This window comes from Lampetra planeri, chromosome 51, assembly GCF_965212315.1.
Source record: "Lampetra planeri chromosome 51, kcLamPlan1.2.h2, whole genome shotgun sequence".
Lineage (NCBI taxonomy): Eukaryota > Metazoa > Chordata > Hyperoartia > Petromyzontiformes > Petromyzontidae > Lampetra > Lampetra planeri.
Genome location: NC_136157.1, coordinates 2,619,220 through 2,640,703, shown reverse-complemented (window position 1 = coordinate 2,640,703; position 21,484 = coordinate 2,619,220). Strand labels below are relative to the sequence as shown.

At 44.9% G+C, this 21,484-nt stretch overlaps 1 protein-coding gene across 1 annotated transcript in view; it reads left to right on the top strand.

Annotated features, from left to right (window-relative positions):
- The window catches only part of SMC4 (structural maintenance of chromosomes 4), a 38,164-nt gene extending 16,898 nt beyond the window's left edge, over nucleotides 1–21,266 (top strand). The window contains exons 13-25 of the mRNA XM_078616551.1: nucleotides 837–998; nucleotides 3,165–3,393; nucleotides 4,310–4,389; nucleotides 5,019–5,171; nucleotides 6,178–6,304; nucleotides 7,801–7,910; nucleotides 8,850–8,929; nucleotides 9,853–9,997; nucleotides 13,869–14,042; nucleotides 15,983–16,168; nucleotides 17,446–17,678; nucleotides 18,526–18,709; nucleotides 20,309–21,266. Of these exons, the coding sequence (XP_078472677.1) occupies nucleotides 837–998; nucleotides 3,165–3,393; nucleotides 4,310–4,389; nucleotides 5,019–5,171; nucleotides 6,178–6,304; nucleotides 7,801–7,910; nucleotides 8,850–8,929; nucleotides 9,853–9,997; nucleotides 13,869–14,042; nucleotides 15,983–16,168; nucleotides 17,446–17,678; nucleotides 18,526–18,709; nucleotides 20,309–20,485 (2,040 nt within the window). The 3' untranslated portion in view covers nucleotides 20,486–21,266. The remainder of the gene's footprint in view (nucleotides 1–836; nucleotides 999–3,164; nucleotides 3,394–4,309; nucleotides 4,390–5,018; nucleotides 5,172–6,177; nucleotides 6,305–7,800; nucleotides 7,911–8,849; nucleotides 8,930–9,852; nucleotides 9,998–13,868; nucleotides 14,043–15,982; nucleotides 16,169–17,445; nucleotides 17,679–18,525; nucleotides 18,710–20,308) is intronic.
- The last annotated feature ends 218 nt before the right edge of the window (nucleotides 21,267–21,484 follow it).

Sequence of the window (21,484 nt, the reverse complement as noted above, 5' to 3'; positions counted from 1 at the left end):
TAAGCTATCATCTGTGGCCAGGTTCCTTCTGAAAAAGAGCTATATTGCTCAGTAGGCCAGATATGCTAAAATAAAAATGGTTTAGTTTTAAATGTTTTGAAAGATGCAGTGTTCAACAGTGCCTTGTGGAGTTGAACACTAGGTTAGTGCTGCACTGCAATGGGTTGTAAGAGCATCACAACACATCAACGCTTCACTGTCCGTCCATAATTCTGTCATCCATCACTATTATAGGTTTTGATTTCGTTTCCGTTTTCATATTCTCCATCTTCCTTCCATCGTAAAATTGGGTGCCATTGCATGTTAAGCAATCAATTGGGTTGTTGCGGTTGAGCAGTGATTCGCGTATTCCACGATGAACCTGGCAACATGAGCTTGATTTCTACTCCCCCCACAACCACCTCCAACCTGCACTAACCTGCATGGTGAAGTATTGTAAAACAATGACACGGCGTTGGGGAGCCTTTGGGCAGCTTTGCATTGACTAAGGTTGCCGTGAACATTACCATATAAGCCAGTGTTCTTCACTAATTTTCAGAGGGGTGGGGAAGGGGGGGCACTTTCGCCGATCAGACATCATCAATGAGGGCCGCCAGACATTTGAACCAACATTGGGGGTTTGACAGCAGCACGAAAATGGGGAGTATTTCTACATTTGTGTATGGTCGGGGGCCCGCACGTCAGGGGCTGCACCAAAGGCCACCAGGGGTCCCGCCTGTGGCTCTGCGCGGGCCTTGCAATAAGAACATTGGCATAAGCGAATGGTCGTGAAGGTTGGTTGGCAACGGCGGCTGTTGTGTGAGCTCCCCCCCCACCACTCTTTTTGCATCTGACAGGGGGACCTGGGAGCCATCGAGGAGAAGTACGACGTGGCCATTTCGTCATGCTGCAGTGCACTTGACAACATCGTGGTGGACACCATGGATACGGCGCAGGCGTGCGTCACCTACCTGAAAACGAACAACATCGGTTCTGCCACCTTCATTGGCCTCGACAAGGTGACTCGTTGGCACGTGGGAATCGGGTCTGTATACAGAAACTCTTGATGTTCCCTAGCCAGCAAACAGCCCCGTAGCCAGCAAGCGTGAAACGTTGGATCGATACTACTTTTTTAATTGATTCGTAACAAAAGGAAAAATGTACATTTCACAATCTGTTATGTTTGATCTGTATGTTTTGATATATTTGGGTCATGTAAACCTTGTATTCACCATACATTCTACATGCACATTCATGGGAGATAAAAGATTGCAACCTTAAATCCTTCTAATTCATTGATTTATGAGGCCGATTTATTATGTCTTTCAGTTAGGCCTCATCTGCTTTGTTATTTTATTCATAATGTTCCTTTTCCAGGAAAACAATAAAAAGTACAAGCTTCTTAATTCTAGATTTGAAGCTTTCGTGACTGCAAGGAATCATATTCTTAGGTTTTTTCGGTAAAGTCACGTAGGTAAAACATCAAAATTAATGAAAATAAAATAAAAACAAAAATCATGACGTTTCGGAGGCAACACAAGTCTCCGTCATCAGGTGGGACCGTCACAGCCGAATTAGCTGCATCAAGTGAGGCAATGATTCAAGAAGTAATCCCTTATAAGCAAGTTGAAGGGGGGAGGAGAGGGGGGGGGGGGAGCTCATCAGAATGTGGTAGCCAATGAATGGAACGTATCGGGAGGGAGGGGGGCGTGCTGTCTTTGAGCCCCGCCCCCCTCCCTCCCGATACGTTCCATTCATTGGCTACCACATTCTGATGAGCTCCCCCCCCTCTCCTCCCCCCTTCAACTTGCTTATAAGGGATTACTTCTTGAATCATTGCCTCACTTGATGCAGCTAATTCGGCTGTGACGGTCCCACCTGATGACGGAGACTTGTGTTGCCTCCGAAACCTCGTGATTTTTGTTTTTATTTTATTTTCATTAATTTTGATGTTTTACCTACGTGACTTTACCGAAAAAACCTAAGAATACAAGCTTCTTACTCAAAGCAAACAATGTAAACCATATACAACACTTATTGTCACTCCATGCCCTGCAACTAATTGTTTAAAATACATCAAGACGGTCTAGTAGATTACAAATAATGGTCGCTTAATTGGTTGGTTTTGAAATATACAGTATAACATCCAAAACTATCTGAAGGCACTCACATTCCCCTGCACCCCAATTCATGTAAGACATTTAGTAAATGCTGCTACCACGTCTTTCATCACCACGTTGGATAAGATATCGGTTTGATCACCAAATGCCTCTTTCAAATGAATGATTGCTAGCCAGGCAACCCACTTTAACTTACTAGTTGGCCAACACCTGGCCACTTATCATCACTTTGTTCAGACACAGCAGGATGTTTGTCGTGCATTTTAAGTTCATCGCAATGTGGGCTTCACCCTAAGCTCGCCCGCTCACTAGTTTGCCCAGATTGCTGTGAGCGCACACTGCTCGACTAAGCGTCAAGGGGTTGGCTTCCTGTTATCGTAAGGAAGAGCAATCCAGACGGCAGCAGAAGCGCATCTAAAAGTGCGCGATACAGTGATTGTCTTTGTTCGATGGTTAGCTAAAAGCCGCTGCTGCGAGGATGACCGTAGTTCGCATGATGTTTTGTGCTCTTTGATGAGATCAGCGAAGTGTTGTGGTTCATTTGTGGCGAGCATCTTCTTGGTTCTTTCGGTAAAGTCACGTAGAAGGGAAATAATAAAATAATAAAAATAAAACAATAAAATAATTATCACGACGTTTCGGCCACAACGCAAGCAGCCGTCATTCTTCACCTGAGGACGGCTGCTTGCGTTGTAGCCGAAACGTCGTGAGAATTATTTTATTATGTTTTATTTTTATTATTTCCCTTCTACGTGACTTTACCGAAAGAACCAAGAAGATGAATCTCTGCAGTCACGAAAGCTTTAAATCGAAATTTTGTGGCGAGCACTTTGTGTGTAATGAATGCTTCCTCATAATGTATTTGTTCGGCAACCGGAAGCTAGTGCAGCTCAGCGAGCATAGTACAGAGCGCGAACGGTGAGGGCGGTTGGGTACAGATATTCCGCGATAGCCGGAGGCCAGGTGCTTGCGGGGCAGGAAAATGATGACAGCAGCAGCTCTCTCAAAGTTATAAATACTAACGATGGACGATGGTGTATTGTTGGCACGGTGCCGCACGTGCAGATGCGCGTGTGGCAGGGCACGATGAAGAAGAGCGTGCAGGGCCCCGAGGGAGTGCTGCGCCTCTTCGACCTGGTGCGCGTGGGCGACGAGGCGGTGCGCACGGCGTTCTACTTCACCCTGCGCGACACGCTGGTCGCTAACAACTTGGAGCAAGCGTCGCGCGTCGCCTTCCAGCATCAGCGCCGCTGGAGGGTGGTCACCCTGCAGGGCCAGGTCATCGAGACGTCCGGTGAGCCGGTCACGAGCCTTGCCCCCCCCCGTCCTCCTCCTCTGCTGGCAAGGGAGGGGTCAAAGTTAACCTATTACCATTCCGGTGACGCACGCGTACGTCGGTGTTCCTCATTGCAAGGCCGGCTGGCTGCTGGCTGCCTCTGATGGCCTTTAGTGCGGCCCCTGACAATACACAAATGTGAAAACACCCCCATCGTGCTGTCAAACTCCAATGGTTTCAAATGTGTAGTGGCCCTCGCACTGATTTTGCTCCCACAAGGCCATGCGGGAGGGCCTGTGGTACATTTTGGCGCCAGCTTTCACATTGTGCTGTTGTATTGCTGCAGTTCTCTGCGGTGAGTAGTGTCTTTAAATACAACGGTACTATGCCTCAATAAAATCACCGCTGAACTGCTTGCACATTCCTCGATTCAGCAGTGAACGGGACCCACCCTGCAACGTGCAGATGTCTCGGAAAGGGAAAAAATTAAAGGGTAGTTGTAATCGAGAGTATTAAAAGGTGGTCATGGTGCAAATCCTACAATTACTTGCAGATGCCGCTGCTGGCAGAGATACATCCTCGATAGGGAATTCTATACATCCCCTCAAATATGGTATTTTTGGCCTATTTTTCTCTGCTAGCCAGTCAACTTGGGTGAGGTGGTGTATTTCAGTCAAGTAATTGGGGTATTGCTTTGGTCTTTGTTCATTACTTGACTCTGAAATCCAATTTCCAGTTTAGAATTGTATAGTGTCTACATGGCAGCAGGATTTCAATTTGAGTGAGACGTACACCAAGGAAGATATATATCATGTGCTGTAAGAAGCAACGGTTACACTTTAAATGGAAATAGTACATTAATATGTGTGCGTTGCCAAACAATTGTGCTCTACCGTTTTATGCCATCGTTAAGCATAATCTCTGCTTTGCTCAGGGACGATGTCTGGTGGTGGCACCAGGGTGATGAAGGGCAGGATGGGCTCTTCTGTTGTCAATGAAGTACCACAAGAGGAGGTGAGTCTACATTGCGAGCCTTTACATTATAATAATTAGTGCTAAAGGATGAATCAATGATATAAAATAATTACATGTTTTTTTTAAAGCTTTCCTACTAAGGTTGAAAGCTTTTCTTCTTTATGTCCGTCCACCCCTCTGTTGGGGGTGGGGGGGGGCACTGTAACTCTCAAGTTGCACCTCCGATGAGCACGGTTGGCTGCGTACGGTGCGAGAGTTCTACATACATGCAAACAAGTCACTGTTGCATATGAGACGATACTTGAGATCTCTCCTCGTTAAACAATATCAACTTGAAGATGATCCATTACGAACGAGAGCCCATAAATAAGTTGTGTTGCTGTGAGGAACCTACCGGATTGAAAAACCAGATGGGTTCATCAAAGGGTACCTACAATTTGTAGAATAGCACTATCTCGTGTGAAGGGGCTCGATGGTTTTCTAAATTGCAGGACTGTCAGAGCTGGCGACTGCTTGGGGGCGGCGTGGAGGCCATTCAGCAGTGGATTGATCATGGCTGATGATAATGATGAACAGTCGCGCGCCACAATTTTACGCGAGAAGTTCCCCCCCGCGGGGTGGGGCGGAGTGAGTGACGCAGGGTGGCTGTGAATGGCACATTCGGGCAGGTGGAGCGCATGGAGCACAAGCTGCAGGAGGAGAGTGCCAAAATGGAGCAGTACCAGCAGCAGAGGAGCCAGCTGGAGGAGCGGGTGCAAACGCTGCAAACCGGCCTGCGGGACATGAAGTACAACCTGCAAAAGTTCTCAGCCGGCGTGAAGGTAACCACCAACCCAAAAGTCCCCGTTGCATAATGCAGGGGTGGCTGTTCTCGCTGACCTTATGATTAAAATGAATACCAAACTGTATATGGCCTGAGAACCACAACAATAATGGAGTGGGTCATCAGGGGTCGACATCGCAGCCAGTTTTGCTCACGTTGGTTGGCTGTGGAGTTTTAAATTCAGAAATTTTCGAGTGTCCCAGAGTACTCATGTCTGTCTGGCCCCCGCACCGCTGGTAGTTGCAAGTGCCCTGGGCCCACTCCCGCAGATATTTCTTGTTTCAAACAGTTGTATTCAAAAAGAAAAATATAGCTGCGTCTCTATTGTGCCATACCTGAACTTGCTGTATGCCTCCCCCAGTATCATACATCCTGAACATTGTTAAAACAAATCTACTGACTTGTAGATCAAGGCTAAATAACATGTCAGCACACTTGGTGACAACCACCCCTTAGAATGAACATCTTTGGTTATATGGAAGAAGAGTATAGCTAAAGAGGTCTCATGATCTAACTGAAGGAGGCATGCAATGTCATCTTGCGAAGCTGTTATTTCACACATGGTGGTCCATTGTTAGCTGCAAGATTTCCAAATGGGAATTTCTCCTTCTGATGACATGTACATTGAGAGCATAATTAGATTATAATTGAAGCAAAAAAAGGATAAAAATTGCAAAGATCAATTCTAATGCTTCGCGGTGCTCTCCTTTGCGTGCCCGAACAATTATTAGGGGCACCGCTTGTTTGTCAAGTGCACATAGGAGGCGATGGGAACATTTTCCTTCCTGAGGGCAGAATCGGACTTCCAGATACCAGATACCTTTTGGTCGGCCACGCGTGAACCCACACATCGGCGCTATCCATTAATAAGATGGAAAATAACGCGCATGTCTTAGCGAGCACGACCCTCCTCGCAGCGTTATAAGTAACTTGAGCTCGCCCAACTTAGAAACGCGGTATTGCCACTTTTAGGAGAATAATAATGTGAACTCTGATGATGACAGGTCCAGGTAGAACAGGAGGTGAGCCTCAAGCTGCAGGTGAAGGAACTGGAGGCCAACGTGGTGGCGGCTGCACCAGACAAGAACCAGCTCAAGAAGCTGGAAAAGACTCTGGAAGGCTTCAAGAAAGGTGCGGTAGCCGAAGCGGAAATTAAACGACGCAACTTGGCAGCAAGCGATTTTATGGCTGCCACGGTGGCGAGATGTTAACTACCTTGTCTGGTATACAGAAGGTCGTGATTTCCTGATGCCTGTATATTTTCATGTTCTCCCTGTGGTCGTGTGGATTTTTCCCCGGGTCCTCCAGTTTTAGATTTTTTCCCGGGTCCTCCAGTTTTTCCCTCCATAAGCCATCTCGTTGAGCTATCATTTATGGCCAGGTCACTTCTGAAAAATAGCTATATAGCTCAGTGGGCCTTAACTGGTCAAATAAAAAAGTTAATAAAAATAGTATATATATATTTTTAAAGACAATACAACCATGGTAGCTTCTATTTTTCAACAGTTGTACACTACTGAACCATTAAATTAGATCATGGCCCTCGTTTATGATAAAGTAGAAGCAGGCTGACTTCTTCCTTTCCTCTCACCTGGGTAGCCTGGCCCAGGGAGGCCAACAGGGGGACCAGGGCAAGTCAATTTCCTTCCTTGGATGATTAATTAATTTGATTTAACTGATTTTTTGTTAGCAAAGTCATGGTGGTGTAAATAATACATTATGCAGAAAATAACATACATGCTGTTATACACATACAGCAAACAATCATTATTCGCACACGTCGATTGTGTATCGCTTTCCAAACAGGCATTTGTCCTTGTAAATATTTAACTAGTTGTACAGATTCTAGATTTGAAGCTTTCGTGATTGCAAGGATTCATACTCTTAGTTCTTTCGGTAAAGTCACGTAGGTAAAAAATGAAATTAATAAAAATAAAATAAAAATCATGACGTTTCGGAGGCAACACAAGTCTCCGTCATCAGGTGGGACCGTCACAGCCAGATTTGCTGCATCAAGTGAGGCAGGGATTCAAGATGCAAGCCCTTAAATACAAGTTATCATGTGCAACAACAATGACTTGCGCACAAACACGTCCTCATCGCCGACGCCTACGAGCACTTCGTGCCTTCTTGTAGCCCCGCCCCCCCTCCCGATACGTTCCATTCATTGGCTACCACATTCTGATAAGCTCCCCCCCCCTCTCCTCCCCCCTTAACTAAGAGTGTAGTTGTACAGAAGCCAGCAGATAGGGAGCCATCAGGGACACATCTACTGCTAAATGATAGCCCCTCCCTATGCCATAGTGTCATGCCATACTGCATCATTGTCAATGCAGGCTGGTAAAGATTGGAAGTATAGGCGTGGAATTATAGAAGCAAGGTACAATAATAGATTTTGCTGTAGCCACCTATGATAACCGAACGCACATGATGGTCGCCCATCCAATCGCCTTTCAGGCTCAACCCTCCTTAGCTGCCAAGTTTTTATGAGATCGGGTGCATGCCAGATTATTCGCTCATAGGCCCTGTTATAGTTATGGACAGAATAAGAATTTTAAACGATAGGAATTGTTCTAAATTTCTCTTTTTGCAACATTGTTCCTTTTTTATTGATGCTTGTGTTGCAGAGTATGAGAAAGTATCTAGTCAGACGGGTAAGATTGAGGCCGAGGTGAAACGCATCCATGGACTGATCATGGAGATCATGCAGGGCCGGCTCAAGACACAGCAGGACAAGGTTCCTCACCGCGCTTACATGGGGCTCATTGGTGGCGATTCACGTGACTCTAGTTTTAGACCAGGGGTTGGCAACCTGCAGCTCCGGAGCCGCATGCAACTCTCTCAGGGCTGCTGCTTCATAATGTTATTTATTAAGGACCACCGTGTCGTATTCACATTGGATTGCGGCTCTTGAAATATATTTTAAAAAATGCCGCCTCTTGTTACTTTGTTTGCCAACCCCTGGTTTAGACGCATCTCATGGGAGTCATGGAGGCAATTTGAACTTAGCTGTGGTTTATGACAGTTTTAATATAAAACCCCCTTGAGTGGGGGTAGTTACATTTCAAATAAACCTTTAAACTTGTTAAGAAACAACAGTAGTTATAATTATGGGCTGGTAAAATATTGTTGATGTTTTTATCATCGTTTTCAGAATCAATTATTGATTTCAAAAGTTATGGATTCGATGATGGAATCTGTAATAATTCTTACAACGAACAGAGGGGCATGTGAGAACATTAAAAAACCGCAAAGCGTGTTTGAAATTTGTTCTCGCATGACGAACAATTGCATATAAAATCTGTAGATAACTGACAGCATTTTGTCAATGCTACTGCTGAATAAAGGATGTCGTCGGTCATGGGGCTGGTTTTATCATACTTCACCACACTAGTCGGTGTAAGACACCGAAATTTATAGACCTGGTCATCATGCAGCAATATTGCTGTTAGGGTTACTAGGGTGGGGAATGCCGGTGGTAAATTGTTTAAAGTAATTTCCCTGAAACAAATCTCACATGTGTCTGTGGAATTTCATTTGGTCAAAGGGCAACTGATTACATATCGTAGTGAATTTTAATCGCTTGCATTTACATGCCTCATTCCTTGTTATTTACCTTCGTACTTTCGTATTAAGATCACCAATGTTGATGTAACTGGTGCTTCTTATCACAAAGGTGGACAAGATCAACCAGCAGATCGACGAGTGTGTGTCGGACATCACCAAGGCCCAGGTTGCCCTCAAAACAGCTGACAGGTCAGTCTCCTTCTGAGCCCCATACAAACATCCGCCTGCCAGTTAGTCACTAGAGTTTAGAATCCACATGTGTAAAACCCAGGCTTTCTCAGTGCACACATGAGTGGTGGTGGACAGTTAACTAGTCTGCACGGATTGTTAATAGCAATAATAATTACAGCTTAGCGCCGTTCATAACATCTCAATGCCCTTTAAATCAATGATAATGGGGGTGGGGTTGCGTAAGTGGCGAAGATTAAGTAAAAAGTGAATTGTTATTTACTATGTTTAGTATTGTTCCAGTCTTATAGTTCAAGGTTATCACGAAGATGCTGTGTTCCACAGACCAGTATAGTCTGCCAGAAATTAGTGTTTTTGCCTTGAAATTTAACAAACTAAGTAATCTGCGAGTATTTCATTTCTATTTGGAAAATGTCGATCATCACACCAGCACACCTAGCTTACTTTCTTTAAAATCGCGTCAGTGTCTTTAACATCCACTGCAAAGCAGATGACGCATATTTACAAATAATAGACCCATTGCATTATCCAGGGGTGCCATTTGTCTCGAACTGCAAACCTCCGCAACATATGTATGTTGAACTTCTTTCGCACCGTACATAGCCAACCGTGCTAATCGGATATGCGAGGGAAGGACCGCAAATTAAACACAAAAAGCCGTTTTAAACAAATGAGTTTTCAATCTAGATTTAAAAGTGCATAGCTCCAGTGGCTTCCTAATATCGGAAGCTATAGCGTTCCAAACGGCTGCAGAAGTGCATTCGAAAGCACGCGATGCAGTGGCCGTCTTTATTCGACGGCTAGTCAAGAGCCGCTGGGAGGATGACTGGCGTTCGCGTGATGGCTTATGTTCCTTGACGAGAAAGCGTCAAACTCGCTACCTCTTTGCCAGGGCCGTTTGACTGTTTTTTTACTTTGAGCAGAAACTTGAAGAAGGCGGAGGAGGCTCTGGCTAAGACGGAGCGGGAGCAGGAGGAGAACCGCCAGGCCATTGTGCGGCTCAATGAGGAAGTGAAGAGCTTGGAGGAGGCGGCTGCGGAGATCTTGAAAGAATCCACACATGCACAGGTCAGGAGGGAGTGTTGACCTCGTCACTCGAGGTGCCCTCTGAAGCTGGGCCTGCGGTGTTCACAAGCTGATGTTAAATGGGCGTTTGTTGACCAGGGGGTGGCTTTAGGGTCAGAGTACTGAGCCAGCGTTTGTTTTAAATCCTCAGTTTGAATCTGTCAAAAGTCATCTTTAAGTACGCTGAATGATGCTGTCTGCATCACTTACAGTAGTGATTTCATGGTTGTGACAAAACTTTTGCTACTCAATGCCGACAAGACTGAAGCCATATTCATCGGCTCCCCTCTGCATCTTACTAAAATTGGTTTGCCACGTTTGTGGCTTGATGGTGACAATGTTTGCACTACACCGGAGGTCAGAAACCTTGGTGTTCAGATTTACCAATCATTATCCTTTGAGGCACATATCTAAGGTGGTTAAAATATAATTTTTCCACCAAAGAAATATTGCCAGAATGCATCACTTCCTGTCACCTGTCAACTTGGAGAGACCGGTCCATTCTTTTGTGTTATCCTGACTCGATTACTGCAACGCATTACTGGTTGGGATTCCGAGCATAGTAGTGGCAGACTCCAGCTTGTTCAGAATGCAGCTGTTAGAGTGCTTACACGTACACCATTCCGTGAGCACGTTATCCCAGTCCTCTTATCTCTTCATTGGCTACAAGTCAAATTCCGAGTGGATTTAAAGATGTTGATATTAACCTATAAGGCTTTAAAATGGCTCACCCCACATTACTTGCAGGAACTAATACATTTATATATTCCATCATCAAGGTCCTTAAGATCTTTTGATCTCCAACTGCTCAGTACTCCTAGGTCCAGGTTGTGCTTAGTTGGTGACCGGGCTTTTGTTAGTGTGGCACTCAAACCTATGGAATGCCTGTGCCACTTGAAGTCAGGCAATCGGAGTCGGTAGCTATATTCAAGTCTGCTTTGAAAACCCATCTCTTTAAAGTGACCTTCCCTCTTCAGTTTGGTCGGTTGCGCTGGTTCTGTTTTTGTTTCCTGCTTTTCATGTATTGGGATCGGAGGATCGAATGCGCGTTATCAATTTAAGTTATTATAAATATATCGTCACTTTATTAATACCACTTCCTGATTTGCGTTGCCTCAACCCCACACACTCACATCGCTGATAGCATCGTCTGTCCTTTCTCATATCTGTCGCCTCTTTCAGCCTTCTCCGCCACCACCCTGTAAACTGCTTCGATTTACATTGTTTTGCTATTCACTGATGTGTAAACCAGGGTATTACTGTACCGGGATGGCAAGTTTTTGTAATTTGTTCTCAGCCTGGGCACCAATGACTGTTAAAAGGCCATGCTATTATATTTGTATTTTCAATTGATTTGAAAATATTCCTGTTGTGAGAATTAAAAATATGATGGCCATGCAACAAGAATGTATCTGCAGCAGGATCTGTGGGAAAGTGCATTGCCTCCTTGTGCGGATAAAATTGATATGCCACTTGGAAGGACCTCAGTAGTAGTTGAATGGTAATTCCTGTAGGCTGCTCCCTGCAACGTGGGGTGTACTGCTCTTTATACCGCTTTCTTTGTGCGTCGTTCTGTCCGTGTACTGCTCTGTCTGTACCGCTCAGTGTACAGCTCTGTGTACAGCTCGGTGTACAGCTCACTGTACCGCTCTGTGCGAGTATCAACTCGATACGTCTTCTTGTGACACAATGCTGATATCACATTTCAAATCAAAATTGGAAAAATGAAAAAACATTAAATAAGTTAGCAAAATTGTATACATATGACCTACAGTGAGGGGAAAAAAGTATTTGATCCCCTGCTGATTTTGTACGTTTGCCCACTGACAAAGAAATGATCAGTCTATAATTTTAATGGTAGGTTTATTTGAACAGTGAGAGACAGAATAACAAAAAAAAAATCCAGAAAAACGCATGTCAAAAATGTTAGAAATTGATTTGCATTTTAATGAGGGAAATAAGTATTTGACCCCCTCTCAATCAGATAGATTTCTGGCTCCCAGGTGTATTTTATACAGGTAACGAGCTGAGATTAGGAGCACACTCTTAAAGGGAGCACTCCTAATCTCAGCTTGTTACCTGTATAAAAGACACCTGTTCACAGAAGAAATCAATCAATCAGATTCCAAAATCTCCACCATGGCCAAGACCAAAGAGCTCTCCAAGGATGTCAGGGACAAGATTGTAGACCTGCACAAGGCTGGAATGGGCTACAAGACCATCGCCAAGCAGCTTGGTGAGAAGGTGACAACAGTTGGTGCGATTATTCGCAAATGGATGAAACACAAAAGTACTGTCAATCTCCCTCGGCCTGGGGCTCCATGCAAGATCTCACCTCGTGGAGTTGCAATGATCATGAGTACGGTGAGGAATCGGCCCAGAACTACACGGGAGGATCTTGTCAATGATCTCAAGGCAGCTGGGACCATAGTCACCAGGAAAACAGTTGGTAGCACACTACGCCGTTAAGGACTGAAATCCTGCAGCGCCCGCAAGGTCCCCCTGCTCAAGAAAGCACATATACATGCCCGTCTGAAGTTTGCCAATGAACATTTGAATGATTCAGAGGACAACTGGGTGAAAGTGTTGTGGTCAAATGAGACCAAAAAAGAGCTCTTTGGCATCAACTCAACTCGCCGTGTTTGGAGGAGGAGGAATCCTGCCTGTGACCCCAAGAACACCATCCCCACCGTCAAACATGGAGGTGGAAACATTATGCTTTGGGGGTGTTTTTCTGCTAAGGGGACAGGATAACTTCACCACATCAAAGAGACGATGGACGGGGCCATGTACCGTCAAATCTTGGGTGAGAACCTCCTTCCCTCAGCCACGGCATTGATAATGGGTCGTGGATGGGTTTTCCAGCATGACAATGACCCAAAACACACAGCCAAGGCAACAAAGGAGTGGCTCAAGAAGAAGCACATTAAGGTCCTGGAGTGGCCTAGCCTGTCTCCAGACCTTAATCCTATAGAAAGTCTGGAGGGAGCTGAAGGTTCGAGTTGCCAAACGTCAGCCTCGAAACCTTAATGACTTGGAGAAGATCTGCAAAGAGGAGTGGGACAAAATCCCTCCTGAGATGTGTGCAAACCTGGTGACCAACTACAAGAAACGTCTGACATCTGATTGCCAACAAGGGTTTTACCACCAAGTACTAAGTCATGTTTTGCAGAGGGGTCAAATACTTATTTCCCTCATTAAAATTCAATTTATAACATTTTTGACATGCGTGTTTCTGGATTTTGTTGTTGTTATTCTGTCTCTCACTGTTCAAATAAACCTACCATTAAAATTATAGACTGATCATTTATTTGTCAGTGGGCAAACGTACAAAATCAGCAGGGGATCAAATACTTTTTTTCCCTCGCTGTATGTACTAGCGTCCGACATTTGTTTTGTTTAAGTGTCCAGCAAAATTGCATGGGTAGTACTAGTTTTGCAGAAAAATTGAATTTTTTAAGGCCTTACCAAAGTATGGGGTGCATTTTGATTATTTGAAATGTCTTATTGGGCGCCATGATGTTAATTACCTCGCCTGGTAATACATGATCCTGACACTGGCGCCTGTATATTTGGAGTTTGCATGTCTCTCTCCCCGTGAGAGCATGCATTTTTCTCCGGGTCCTCTGTTGTTTCCCTCCACGTTTAGAATCGACATCATGCGTTTAAAGAGTATTTGGCCACTATACATTTCCACGTGATAAACCACTTGGTTGAGGTATCAATTGTGGCCAGGTCGCTTCTAAAAAAACTACATAGCTCTGGGTTTTACCTGGTGAACAAAAAAAATCGTTATTTTAGTTTTACTTACAAGGCAATAAAAACACGCGGGCTTGTGTTGACGAGGTTGGGCGTGCGCGTGCGTGCCCTTCAGGAGCGAGAAAATGAGGTGTCGGAGCTGAAGAGGGAGCTGATGGGCGAGCTGAAAGCGCTGAGCGAGGAGGAGCAGGGTTACCAGAAGGAGGAGCTCGCGGTGCGCCTCAAAGTGGAGCAGTTCGACACCAAGATCTCGGAGCTCAACAGCATGCTGAAGCACTTCAACAAAGAGGTGCGCGTGCCACGCTATATCTGGCTCGCCGTGCCCTTTTGTTAATTGAAACCCTATACACAGTCGGCGTGTTTAGAGTTAACGCGAGGATTGGCGGCTCGTCGAAACCCATTTTCCTTTCCCACCGGCACATCTGAGCCAAGCCATTGAGGGCCCCCCGGCACCATAATGGCCAATTTTTCACCAACCATTTGCTATTCCGAGCTAGAAACGGAATCGTCAAACGTTGGGCCTCGCAAAGCATCTTTAATATTGTAAAATGGCTTTCGGTCAAGTGGGGCTAACGAGCAGGGGCTAACGGACGCGTTCGTAACGTGCGACGTCGGTGCACTGCGGAAACGTGTCGTCGCGTCATTCACGTGCGCCGCGACTCGTTCACCGCTGGTGATGTGCGTTGAACTTCTTTCGCACCGTATGTAGCCAACCGCGCTAATCGTAGGTGCGGGGGTGAAGGACAACGAACTAAACACAAAAAGCAGTTCTGAATAAATGTGTTTTCAATCTAGATTTAACAACTTTGGTTTGATTGGCAGTGAACATTATTTGCACGTCATGTAAAAGGTGTACTTCTAGATGTTCAAATAACTTGAGAAGTTGTGCGATGTTATATTCCAGGGTAATTCTCTGAAAAAGTGTGGTGTCACTGCTCGATTTGAAATATTCGCATGGACAATGTCCTCTTTTTTTATTAAACTTGTGGCGCATCATGGGACCTCGTTTTCCAGTACCAAAATATGAGAATAGGTTTTTCCCTTTTTTTCTGGCAACAAAACAGGTGTTAAAATGTTAAAACACCAAATTAAAACCTTTTTACAACGACTCATGTCTGCATTAACCACAATACTTGTGGTCAGAATGCAAACAAAAAACATACTCTGATAATATATGCATTGTCTTTGAAACTGATTGGTCCACACCAGAGACAGCTTTCTTTTGAGCCTAGTCTCAAAACGGTGTTAGACTAGAGGACGCCAAAAGGTGTACAGCACAAAGACAACGCACTATCAGTAATGAGAGTTCGGGTGAGCAGCTACATCATGGGACCTCCTTTGCTAGTACCAAAATATGAGAATAGGGGTTTTTCCCTTTTTCTGGCAACAAAACGGTCCAATGATGTAGCTGCTCACCCCGAGCTCTCATTACTCTGATAGTGCATTGTCTTTGTGCTGTATGCCTTTTGGCGTCCTCTGGTCTAACACCGTTTTGAGACTAGGCTCAAAAGAAAGCTGTCTCTGGTGTGGACCAATCAGTTTCAGACGATGCATATATTGTTGGTGTTTTTTGTTTGCATTCTGACCACAAGTATTGGTATTGTGGTTAATGCAGACATGATTTGTTGTAAAATGTTTCAGTTTGGTGTTTTAACATCTTAACACCTATTTTGTTGCCAGAAAAAATTGGAAAAGCTATTCTCACTGGTGGTACAGTTGAAATGTATTTTGAGGGAGAAAAAATGCAAGAGAATTAAAGTGTGTGGAATATTACAACTAGTTATGATGCTGCACATCTATAATTTACAGCTGGTGGTTCATGTAGTTGTGTGAAACCGAGGTGGCCAAGAGATGAACTGGGAAAATTTGAGGGACCATTTGTTGATGATTGTCACAAGCCCAGTATGTCTATGAGTGTCTCGGGTTTGTGGTGGTGGTGTTCATGGTTGGCCTACTGTGCTACGAACCTGGTGGCCCGAATTTGATTCCAGGCCACTGAATAACATTGGTGATCATCTGAGTGGGTCTTACACCTCCGTTCTGCCAACTCAACCTTAAATGAGTACCGGACCAGTGTCTAAACATCGTCACTGGGGCAGCCAAGCGTGGTGCTGGCCACACACACCACCCTTTTTATGTACCCATTACAGCCTCAATAGGTGCTTGCTCAACAGCACTAGCACCACTTCTCCCACAATGTGGCCTGCTGTGTGTGCGCGCCGGCAACAGCTGTCGAAGTTTAAGCTGCACGTCCTGGACGATGAGGGCGAGGCGCCGGTGCTGCCCACGCTCGGCAACGGGGAACTGGAGGAGCTTGAGGACCCTGTGTCCCTGGCCAACAAAGTCACCATCCTGGAGGAGAAGACGCTGCAGATGAAGCCCAACCTGGGAGCCATCTCCGACTACAAGAAGAAGGTTCGCCGCCAGCATGCCATTGGGGAGCAATGCATTACGGTTTTGGTGTAGATTTGTTAAATTTACAATGACAGTGATTCTGATGTTTTTTCTTTAGGTTCATTGATAGAAGGTTCCTTTGACTTTTATTCTGGCCACGAATGAAAAGTGGCTTATCACATGGTGTTGTTAACCCTTTCCCCGCTTCTGAAAAACATGCCGGTAACTTAGTGGGCCTTACCTAGTAAAATAAAAAGTTTATTTTTATATTTTGTAGTGATTTTCTTACCTTTCCTATACTTGGCACTCCTATCGTGTTTGTGTATTATTTGTTGTAAGTGGCTGGCCCGCCCCAACTGGACATCTGTGAAAAAGAGCTTTATATCTCATTGGATTCCTCCCCCAATATAAATATATATTCTGGTTCAGATTTTTTGCACGTTCTTCCAGCTTTGCTCATTTCAAGAAGCGCATTGACCCTTTTTAAATCCTTTATATTAAGTTCGCTTGCTTGCTTGCGTGCTTGCTTTGCTTGCTTACGACCGTGCAAATCTTTCGGTCGTTTTTTTAACCCACTTCCCGTGATCCAATCGAGCTGACATTTTGCACACAGACTCGTTGTGCGAGACAATTAATGTTCGTGAAAAAAAAATTCAAACATTTTACACTTTTTAGGCAACAAAAATGTATTTTACATTTATTCAAATAGAACTCATTCATGGCTTTGGCTGAACGTCACAGTGTAGGAGCCCAGAGCGTAACCCCTCCACAGGCCGTGGCGGAGTAGCGCAGTTGGTAGCGCCCTCGCTTCCCATGCCAAAGGTCGCGGGATCGATCCCCGCGTCCTCCACAGGCGAATATATTTTTAAATCCTTTATATTAAGTTTGCTTGCTTGCTTAGGACCGTGCAAATCTTTCGCTCGTTTTTTAACCCACTTCCCGTGATCCAATCGAGCTGACATTTTCCACACAGACTCGTTGTGTGTGACAATTCATTTTCTTGAAAACATTTTTCCAAAATTTTACACTGTTTAGGGAAAACAAATGAAATATTTAATTACCAATTGTTTAATACTGGCAGACAATCATCTGACCCATAGGTGGCAGCCATCTCAAGCCAGAAGACGAGAAGACTCTAGCCGCCACGCATATAAAGGATTTATAGTGAAAAACTTTGTTTTTACGGGTTTACTTGTTATCTCTAGCTTTGGGCCTTTTGTGCCTGTCTGTGCTCGGCATCCGTGATAAAAACAAATAATTAACTTGCCCCTCCCCCGTCTGCCCCCATTCGCTTGCAGGAGGAGATCTACCTCCAGCGAGTCTCCGAGCTGGATGCAATCACGGCTCAGCGGGACGAGTTCCGGCACTCGTACGAGGATCTGCGCAAGAGCCGCCTACAGGATTTCATGGCCGGATTCAATGTGATCACCAACAAGCTGAAGGAGAACTACCAGATGCTCACGCAGGGCGGAGACGCGGAGCTGGAGCTGGTCGACAGCTTGGACCCCTTCTCTGAGGGGATCGTTTTCAGGTGGGGTGTGGGGGGGAAGTCTTCTGGTGTTGTTTAACCCTTTCCCCGTTCCGATCACGAACTCAATCCGAACAAACACGTTGCTCAGGTTAATCCGAAATCCACGTGATTTTCTCCACAGCACAGTAGTTGAATGGCGTGGCTCTGCTGTCCACTTTGTAGGCCGAGACTTCTGTGTGGGAGCAGGAAAGTGTTATCGCTGAACACGCGTATCGATCGGTAGTATTCGTTCTAAAGATCCACAGAAAATGGTAATATTTTTGGAATATCCGCAATTTTGAATGATCTGCGGCCGTCCTCCCCGTCATTAGCGTGGATAATCGAGTTTACTGTATATTCATACTCTTTGGGTCTTTTGGTAAAGTCACGTAGATAGACAAATAATAAAAAAATCACGGCGTTTCGATCGCAACGCAAGCAATCGTCCTCAGGTGGTAAAATATAGCAAGAGAGCTGCTGAAGCAGGGCGTTATATAGACCTGAGATGGGTACAAGGGTAAGTGGGCGGGGTTAGAGAAGGAAGATCGAGGGCACCCCAAAGGGCTGGCCATCGTATTGTGAGAGATTAGCATGTCAATGTCGCCACCTCCATGTCGAGGAATGCAACTCAAAGAGTCGGAAATAACTGCTAACATCGGCAGGTAGGATGGAAACATCATAGCCAGTTATGACTTAAACTGGTATTCAGGTGGGGGGGGGGGTACCCTCGATCTTCCTTTTCTAACCCTGCCCACTTACCCTTGGGCTGCACCCATCTCAGGCCCTGAAAGACCCAAAGAGTATGAATTCTTGCAGTCACGAAAGCTTTAAGTATATGAATTTTAACCATTACCGTCCGTTTGCGCAGCGTGCGTCCCCCGAAGAAGAGCTGGAAGAAAATATTCAACCTGTCGGGCGGTGAGAAGACCCTAAGCTCGCTGGCGCTGGTGTTTGCGCTGCACCACTACAAGCCCACGCCGCTCTACTTCATGGACGAGATTGACGCGGCGCTCGACTTTAAAAACGTCTCCATCGTGGCACTCTACGTCTACGTGAGTGGCCTCGCCATGCACACCGCCACTGGGCTCTCGCGGCCGATACCGACCACGGGGCTGTCATGGCGGATACTGACCGCGGGGATCTCGCGTTCGATACCGACCACGGGGCTGTCGTGGCCGATACCGTTCAGAATCACAGTAGATCTTTGATTATCTGGCTTTGGGGTGGGTGGGGGCGCCGGATTTTCAAAAACGCTGGATAATCACATAAATCATGATTTAGAATATCTTATTTTTACGCTTTCTTGTATGACATTATGTTTTCAGGTGTTATATGGTTTTTTATGCTTTCAATTTGTTTACGATATGAAATTGGCTTAAATAAATATAGAAATAGACAAAAATATATATCCTACTTTCAAAAGTTACCGTATTTACTGTGCCGCACTTACCACTGCAATCTCGAAGACTGCATGGGGTGATGTGTACACGTGTAGCATTTTCAATGTTTCATTTATATGTAGTTTATAATGTACTGTATATAATATTTACCACTGAAATTAAACATAGCTACGTGGTGCCTATCACCAGACTGGTTACAGCCTTTGGAGCGATTTTGCCGGATCGGCCTGGGACTGCAGGATAATATTGGAAGCCGGATAATTAATCGATGATCAACTGAAGTTTATTTTCTGGTTATATCGTGTGAAGGTGTTAATGTCGGTTTGTTTTTTGGGAATTGAAAACCCTCATAAACACCCGGGTAGGGGCAATCTGGTGTAAGATATCACGTGTGCAAATGTGCCAATCGGTGCGATATTTAGGCAAACCGGAATGTTGAACAGCAAGCAAAATGTACGTGCATGCACATACGTTGAACTTATTTCGCACCGTACGTAGCCAACCGTGCTAATCGGAGGTGGGAAATTTTCTATGAATCAGAATCTTTAGACTGGGGGAACCCGATAAGCTACGAAGTTTGGCTATAGATTACATCCGGCCTGACGAGGTGTAAACAGAAGCTCAGCTCTGTTGTACAAAATGTAACCCAATATAAACTACATTCTGATTATCGCTCGTTTATATGGATGAGTTATAGGTGACTTTTGTAACTAAGTAAGAGTTCATTGAGTCCAGAGGTGTCTTTTGAGGAAGAAAAAATTGTGACTGTCAGATAATTCACTCTTGAATGTTGATACGTGCAAATTACGTGCCCTGGAAATAGCAGGATTTTTCTTACAGAGCAACCTTCACGTCCTTTGGACGTGTCCGTCTGTCCCTCCCTCTGGACTTAACCATCATTTGGACGTGACCTTTACAGTGAATAGGGTAGTAAATGAAAGGAAATAGATAACACGCAACCAGCAATACTCTGTGTACCCCGTTATCTCTTTTCGCGGTGTGGACACGCGGCTAACAACTATTTGGCAACGAGTCGGCATTCAAAATGTATATATTTAGTTCCCCCCCCCCCCCCCCCCAAAAAAAAGTTGATGTATGCAAGAGAGTAATGGTTTGTGTTATATGAATTTAAGGTCTATTTTATGCATCTTTTAAACAAAACTGTATTCATTTGAAAAATTGCCAGTTAATTTCACTCCGTGGCAGGCATTATCCTTAACGCTTGTGCCTTCGGTCCTGTCTTGCCCACAGGAGCAAACCAAGAACGCTCAGTTCATCATCATCTCTCTGCGCAACAACATGTTTGAGATGTCGGATCGGCTGATCGGCATCTACAAAACGAACAACACCACTAAGTCCGTGGCCATCAACCCTAAGACCATTGTGTTGCCCCCACTGCCCGGTGAAGCGACAATGCCGAGCTCGTGAACCCGCACCCCAATCACCCCCACCTCATCCACCCCACCCCATCCATCAGCGTTGGGGGTCGAGCTTTGTCCGGTCACCGGTCAGCCTGAAGGATTGTCAAGTTAACTTAAACATTTCTTTTAAAGGGGTCAAAATGCACTTCTGTTGGTTTCTCTCTGATGTAAACTTTTGCGTGCAAATATTCATCCTCATCAAGACTTAATCTTTACTGTGCGATTGGCTCGACCAGTCTTGTTAGTGCGTTACTTTGATTCATGGGCTTAATATCTTGCTACTTCATGCTTATATGCGTTTAAATATTTTTTTTTCTGGAAGTCTTACAATTTTCACTATAGCTTATGCAATATCCTACATGTGGTATTTTTTCACTTTTACATTTATTGTAAAAAATTCTATTGTCTCTAAATTGGATTTGGAACCGCAGTGGTGTGTGTAAATAATATATATATCTGTTCTGCAGCATCGTCGTATGTGGCTTCAAGAATAATAATAACCTTAGTCATGTTTATTTTAAATTTATTGAGTCTAAATTAAGTTAATAACTCTTCCGATGCTTGCTTGCGTTAATTTCTGGCTATCTTAAGTTACGTGGCTCGACTGAATGAGATGTCGTGGTTAACACTGCTATCTTCGGTTGAGGATTAGACTACGGGACGGCGTGCTTGTTCAAGTATTTAATCACACTGACATGCCACAGTATGCTTTCATTGTTGCGTGTTAACATTTTTTTCCATCATGTAAAATAAAATTGTACAGGGTAGTGAAATCTTACCCCACCTGCCCCCGTGCCCATCTCCGCAGTAATATGTTTAAAATATTACGCAGGGCAGCACATGCATTGTAAACAATCAACAATACCAGCATCAGTAGTACAAACAACTTGTGCATTCACCATCGTGGAGAAGGCTGGGGGGGGGTAGGCGGATAGGAGGCCCCATTTTATGCCTTGCGCACCACGGCCCAATGCCTGCCACTTCTCCCACCGGCCACGCACAGCTG